The sequence below is a fragment of the Sinocyclocheilus grahami genome, unplaced genomic scaffold (genome assembly GCF_001515645.1).
Source record: "Sinocyclocheilus grahami isolate Dianchi unplaced genomic scaffold, SAMN03320097.WGS_v1.1 scaffold58.1, whole genome shotgun sequence".
Classification (NCBI taxonomy): Eukaryota; Metazoa; Chordata; class Actinopteri; order Cypriniformes; family Cyprinidae; genus Sinocyclocheilus; species Sinocyclocheilus grahami.
The window spans coordinates 1,466,964-1,474,343 of NW_015505237.1; the positions used below are offsets into that span (position 1 = coordinate 1,466,964).

At 41.0% G+C, this 7,380-nt stretch overlaps 1 protein-coding gene across 2 annotated transcripts in view; it reads left to right on the top strand.

Moving 5' to 3' along the window:
- The window catches only part of LOC107584277 (KH domain-containing, RNA-binding, signal transduction-associated protein 1-like), a 19,267-nt gene that overhangs the window by 4,393 nt on the left and 7,494 nt on the right, over nucleotides 1–7,380 (top strand). For both annotated transcript variants that reach the window (XM_016270834.1, XM_016270835.1), the window contains exons 3-7: nucleotides 1,305–1,421; nucleotides 1,665–1,811; nucleotides 2,270–2,406; nucleotides 2,532–2,739; nucleotides 2,849–2,916. In XM_016270834.1, coding sequence (XP_016126320.1) covers nucleotides 1,305–1,421; nucleotides 1,665–1,811; nucleotides 2,270–2,406; nucleotides 2,532–2,739; nucleotides 2,849–2,916 — 677 coding nt within the window. The remainder of the gene's footprint in view (nucleotides 1–1,304; nucleotides 1,422–1,664; nucleotides 1,812–2,269; nucleotides 2,407–2,531; nucleotides 2,740–2,848; nucleotides 2,917–7,380) is intronic.

A 7,380-nucleotide genomic window follows, 5' to 3' on the forward strand; every position in this document is an offset into this window, starting at 1 on the left:
CTTAACTCAAGCCATATAATGATTGTAACGTGCTGAAACATATTAATATAATATAACTGAGTGACGGCACTTATTAACATAACGGTCCGTCGATTAGCATAAACTGCTCATAAGGCTAGGACATTTCCATTTCAAAAATGAGCATGAACATTAATTGCAATTTTAAAAAGAAAATCAAAAGTGTGATTAATTCATCCATGAATATCACCTCAAGCCATTAATGACGGTCTAAAAACAGCCTGAATGAAGGCACTATTGTGAACATTAATTTTAACGCCTGTCTTCATAACCATAACCTATCTCATATTTTTATTCAAAAAACTGAGCATGTCCACATGTTCGGGATGAAGACGAGAGTGCAATCTGTTCACTATTTTAGTCCGGCTGCAGAGAACACCCAGATAGAAGCACATTTGGGCCGATTCCTGAGATTCTGAGACATCGGTGAGAAGCTAACAGGCCAGAGCCGAGCTGACGCTACAAAACACTTCTGGCTGACAGACGGCTTTTTCTCGATGGGCCGATCTCGGCTGCAAGCTGTTGTACGTGTAGCAGGTCCGCACTCAGTGTATTTACTTTCGGCCCGAGCTCGTTTTGTCACGGGCGGGCCACTGCTAGAATGAAGGAAATCAGCCGCTGAGAAAAACATTTGGCGGTTAAATCTTGACTCAAATCTACAGTATGAGCGTGAGACAATGTGGTGTTCTTCTGTTATCTTTGACAGCTTTTAATTGGCAGTGCCACCCTCTGCTTACATGAACGCGTCCAGCACATCAGCACCGAAAACAGAGAAAATTATTGTCTCCAAAAAAATCGCACGGCCTAGTCGTTATTCTATTAATAAATCGAATATTCGAAAATCGTGACCCATCCCTAAAATGTATTCATCATCAAACTCTTTGTTCTCCCTGCTGAGAGTTACTTTAATTTTAAATGTTGGACTTAGCTCTTTGTTTTTTTTCGAGTGGCGCTTCTCTTTGGTTTTGTGCAAAGAAACAGATGTTTTGTTGTGTCCCGAGTGTGATTTTTATTTATTTATTTATTTATTTTCCCCTCCCATTTTAGTTGAGTGTCCTCATGCGCGTGTTCCCAGACTGCCTAATGTTACCCCTCGCTTTGGTGTCGAACAGTGCTCGACTCTGGCCTTTGATCTCTATGCATTCCATTTAATCTGGTCCTGTTCAGAAGATCAAAACTATTGAGTTTTTAGTCCTTGAAAACAACTTCAGTCAGGCTAAGTGAGGCACTGTAGAATTCTTCAAACGATGTGGGTTTAATATTTAATTTTCTGTTGCTTTGTGCAGTTCAACTTTGTTGGAAAGATCCTTGGACCGCAGGGGAACACAATCAAGAGACTGCAGGAGGAGACTGGCGCTAAGATCTCTGTGCTGGGGAAAGGATCCATGAGGGACAAAACCAAGGTAAAGTGTTATTGAGGTTCTTTTTAAAAGTTTGAATGATTTTTGCATGAACGACTTTACCAGGGGCACCCACTTTTCTTGCTGGATTTCTAGGATAGCTCTAACATCTCTAAAGGAATAAAAAGATGATTCTAGGCTATTTGATACATCACATTCTGGTTGTCTTGCTTTGTGAATGAAGGTTAAATGACAAACTAAGGGGTAAGCTGGATCTGCTGAACTGCTTTGTGTTTTTTTTTTTAGGAGGAAGGCTTGAGGAAAAGTGGAGAACCAAAGTATGCACACTTGTCCATGGAGCTTCATGTGTTTATTGAGGTGTTTGCTCCTGTTCCTGAGGCATATGTGCGCATGGCTCATGCCATGGAGGAGATCAAAAAGTTCTTGTTCCCTGTAAGTACTCAGAAATCTGCTCTAGATTCAAGAAGGGCAGCCCAGAGATCATGTTCATTGCAGTGAAGTGCTGATATTGTGTTTTGTCTAAGCTTTCTGTTTATAGTGCTATGATTTATGAATTAAGTGGACCATTGTTTAAGTCCAAACCGCCTGCATTGTTGGTTTGTAACTCCACTTGCTCTGCCTGTGGCAGCAGATTAATATTTAATAAGTCGGTTGTTTTCAAGCTCACTTCTGTCTCTAAACTAAGTGACTGAAAGGTTTCACTAAACAGTGTGTGCGTTTCCACTGTCGATGACTAACCTTTGTGCGCTGTGCTAATGGCCTCATGTGAGCTATGCAAGTCTAGGTTTCTCATGCTGTTGTCCAACTCTTTAATTTTATGGAAAGCTACAATTTGCATGTCCTGATGTGATGAAAGTGTCATGCTATTAAGCTATGTGCCTGTCTCACAGGACATGATGGATGAGATTTGCCAGGAGCAATTCATGGAGATGAAGTTTCTAAACGGTGGTCAGGAACACGGGGGCAGAGGCCGAGGAGGGCCACCAATCAGAGGCCGTGGAGGTCCTCCTCCTCCTGGAGTACCCAGGTAACCACACTAATGCATGGATCTTTTTAAAAAGATTAATTGTGACTTAGTTTCAGCTGGATTTGCATTCAGATTCTAAAACTGATATTAATGCAGAGAGAACCTAATGCTTTTAACCTTTGCAGGGGTCGTGGTATGCCCCCACGTGGTGGTCGTGGCGGACCCCCTCGCGGTGGAGCAGCAAGGGGAGCACCTGCAGGTAGAGGAGGACCATCAGCCCAGTTGCCCAGAGGAGCAGCTTCCAACCGTGCCCGTCCACCCGCCCCTGCGTCTCAGCGGATGCCCCCTCCACCACCCCCGCACCCTCCGACCCAAGACTCATACGAAGAATATGTATGTTTCTTAATTAGATATTTTCTGAATTTGCTTTGAAGATGTTGAGTGCACTAGTATCTTCAAAGTTTATGCAGCTATGGATTGATTTTTTTCTTTTTTTCTTCAGCCTTATGACGAGAGCTACACAGAGGCAGGCTATGAATCCTATGACAGCTACTACAGTCAGCCACAAGCGTAAGTTAATAGTACATATTATTATTATTATTATTATTTTTGGTTTGGGACCTGGGGCCTGTACCATGATAGTAGTTGAACAAATTCAGAGTTACAGGATTAGTTTAGAGTTGACAAAACCAAACCACTCCAATCCGGCTTTGTTGGTACCATGATGCTGATCATCAACTTTCTGTCAACTCGGACTTTGATCCTGAGTTTGTGGCGCGCGTGTGACATCACTGGCAAACAGCCAATCACAAGCCTAGGTTAAAGTTTTTGCTAAAGATTAAGAGATTGAAGAATCTGATGAATTTAAATGCATTTACAATTAAAAAAAAAAGTACTTGTTCATGAAAGGACAAATAAAATAAGTTATCTTGCGCAATCAGTGCAGTCACAAGTGGAGCCGTGGAGTGTAAGTTACTAAGGCAATGAATGGCGCTAAAAGCCAAGCCACTTTCATGGAACCTAAAACCCAGGATTGGTGCAAACTAAACTGAATCTTACCTGGCTAGCCAGCTAATCCGGCTTCATGGTGCAGGTTTCCTCAAAAAGACCAACTTAGCTTATAATTACTGTGGTTTATGGAGGATTTTTTGGAAGCATCCCAGTGTCTTAAAAGCGCAATGTTCTTGGCTTAGCTCAGCATTTCTCAAAGTCCGGTCCGGACCCGGATGGAATTCAATCCGGACCCGCCTCCATTTCGTATTTCAAGAGCACTAATTATATTTCCTACTTTGATAAAGGCATGTTAAACTTTTAACTCATTTGTTAAGTTGATGTCTTTTTGGAGATGGTCCGAATTGAAAGTGAAGGAAGAGATATTTAACGTTTTCCTGTGTGACATTTGTTGTCATGACATGCAGTGAGCGTATGACGTCTGACGTAATCGGGACGACACTACACCGCTGTATAATAGGAGTTAAAATGATCCATTTTTTTTATAATTTAGATTATGGCTATTTGACTTCTATTAGTGTCCAGTATTTCCCATACATTGATTTATTTTCACAATATCAAAACTGACTGCCACAAATAGATTTCCCAAAAGACTTCTACTTGGTTGAATAAACTGAGCATTGCACATTTCAAAATCAAAATGCACTGCGGGTGTTTTTATATGAATGTATCTATTAGGGCTGTGCGATATTGAAGAAAAATGTGATATGCGATATGATATTGCTTAGTGTGTAAAATCAATTTCAATTATATTTTAAAATATTTAATTGTTTTCTGCAACTTATTGCACTTAACTCTTTTTAACATCAAGCAATTCTCTGCTATGTGTCGAACTAAAACGTTGACCTTTTGCAACGTTTTGATTTAAGTAGCCTATTAAAATGATTCAGATATCGCACGCCCTTGCAATATGCATATTGCAATATTTACATTTGCGATATTTCGATATATCGTGCAGCCCTAGTATCTATGAAAAGACCCTCTTCAGAAAAGCTTTGATGTCATTCTCATTTCGTCTTTCCTGTAATGCCTGATAAAGTAGCGTTTGTGAGCGTAGCGCTTATTTGATTACAGCTGTTACCGGGAAAACACTGGTGTCTGTCAACAAACAAAACAAAAAGCTTCAGAACTGTTTTGAGAAGGTGCTTAAAGTCCCCCTGTGGTGAAAATCAAGTTTGTTTATTTGTCTATGTGGTGTTTTTAATATGCTTTTAGACAAACCATGTGCCAATCCATTTATCAACACCATTGCGGAGTATTTTCTCAAAACTGTAGTTTCCCCAAGGCAGTCACAGAAACACAGTTTGAAACGTTTTTTTTTTTTGCTACATCACAAAATTCAATAACCAATCTCGTCAAGGGATCCTATCCTTAGCATATCATTAACTGTGCTGCAAAGCAGAGGGTCTAGTGAGAAGGCAGCCAGGTTAATCCGGTAACAGTTATATTTTTTCTGTAGATGTTTTGCTAACTGTTAATATTTCCCCCCCATTTTCACGACGTCATGTACTGTTAGCGCTTATTTGTATTTAGCTAACTTGAATAATCGGCGGCAACAGTGTAAAAGTACCCCGGAGTCAGACGCACCTCTCCCACATTGACATCCGCACGTCACACGCGTATAATCGCGGGCGCGATTTGGAATCACAAACTTGGCTGCATTTGAGTCGTCAAGGCATTTTGAAGACACAACATCAAGTAAGTAAATTTAACAAATGTTACAGTATCCACTAGGGATGCTCCGATCGATAGGCTGGAGATCGGTATCGACCAATAATCATATTTTATGACTCGATCGGTACTCACCAACTTGGCCGATCTCAGGAACCGATCGCAATTTGATGACGTCAACGCGTGACGTCGTACATGATGCGTGGGGACACAAATTATTTGGAGCCGCAGTCATGTCATCGCCGGTGTGGAAATGTTATGACGTTTCGAGAAACAATGAAAAATTTGCTGTTTGTCGTGTATGTTTTGCATGATGATATGATGAATGGATGGTTCATTTTTAACAGCAGATTCAGTGATGTTAGAGCTGATCTGCGCCTCGCTGCACGTGTCTGCGGCGCATTACGGCTCCACGGCCACCGAAGCTGATCGCGGCCGCTCTAGTCAGTGCTTGTTTATCAGCCAGCTGCGGCATGTTTCTAAAGCGGCTCTCCGCGCTGCTTGGTTAAAAATAGTCTTTTGTGAGGTGTCACAGCGTGGAGGACGGAACAAAAAGAGAGGCTTCCCCAGTAACAGCTGTACACAAAGCAGCACTGAACTCACAAACGCTACTTTTATCAGACATATGACGTGCAAGATGAAATGAAAATGACATTGAAAATTTTTCTTCAGAAATACAATGTTATAAAAACACCCGCACCTCCTTTTGATTTTTAAACGTGCAGTATGTGCTCATGTTTATTCAACCAAGCCTTTTGGAAAATCCATCAGTTTTGATATTGTAGCCGGTGCATAGCCAGACTGATAAACAAACACAGATCGGAAGTTAACTTCGGGCCAGGCGCGTGCACCCATTGCAACAGTCTATATAAAGCTTGAAGCATCAGGCTAATTTGCATATTCATAGATCCGCGTATAGTAAATGAGGGCAAGGGTGTAGAGTTGCATTCAAGCTATTTTAAGGCATGAGAAAATTATTTTCACAAGAAAAAAAACATTTAAATATGTCGTTTTGATGATCAAAGATGAGTTTTAAAGGATAACATTTGACTACAGGGGGACTTTGAAGGTTCCCTGAAATGCTTAGAAACACGCAGCGTTACTCAAGTCATTTTAACTGAAACAGAAAGACAGGGTGGGACATTTTAAGCAGCCCCGCCCCTTTTTAAAATGGCCAATAGCGTTCGTTTATTTCACAGCTTGGGCTAGAGCCGTTGAGCGCCATAAAGCTGCATTTGACAGGGTATGCCAGCCACAATCTCATCCATATTGCTATAAAATAAAGCATTCTGTGTAGAATTGAAATAGCTCCGATACATTTTGTGGTCTGCGCCGACTCGCGCATGTGATCCGCTCCGTGCTATCGTGTCTCTGGACCGGAGCAGAGTGTGTGTGCGGTGCGGTGGTTAGCCTGACACAGCACGAAACCAGACTTATTTTTTCCTCAATGGAAAGCATATTTACACAGTTTGAATCCTTCTCTGTCCCCTATATAGTGCACTACGTGCCATTCACTGTACAGAAAATACTAATTCTGTGGACAAGTGACCCATTTCAGCCACAGCTTCAGCATCTATTTTATAGTGTAGGGGGCGGGCGCCTCGGATTCTAGAGAGCGTTTGATTGGACAAAGTTTGATGAGAAGCTGAAGTATGATGTGACGTCAAAAGAATCGTTGAGCCGTTTTGGCGGAAGTGACGAACTGCAAGCTTTGAATGCTTATATCTTCTAAATGTGAATTTTGTCTCTGTTTTGCAGCACACTGCCTTATAGATAACCTTAAGACTTAAAAACATATTGATACTAACACCCAAAAAAACTTTAATTTTGATTTCATGGGGACTTTGTTTTGAGCCATGTATTATTACTATGAATTAGGCTACTACTACTATTACTATCTTGTGCCCTGCAATAAACATTTACTCATACTAGGGATGTAACGATTACCGGTTTGACGATAAATCATGATAAAATTCCCCATGGTTAGTATTACCGTTTCATCTTTTAATTATCATTAAAACCATACTAGAATACCGCGATTTGAACAACTTGCGATAAATAAATACTGTCCAGCATAAAGCACAGTTTTCAGTAACAGTCTCATGTGCACACAGCAGCAGAGTAGTTTAGTTTTGAGTGAAAACAGGGCGGAAAAGCTGGGAGGTTTTAAAAGAGTGCTAAGGGAATTATACAAATGGATATATGAATGAATTATATACATGTACCTCTAAAGGGTTCTGACTGTCTTCAGAAACGATTCGATGGCATTTTGTTTTCATCTTCGCTCCATGTAATACCTAAAGGAAGTGTTCTTAATCGCAATGCTGCTTTGTCCACGGAGTTTACGGGAAA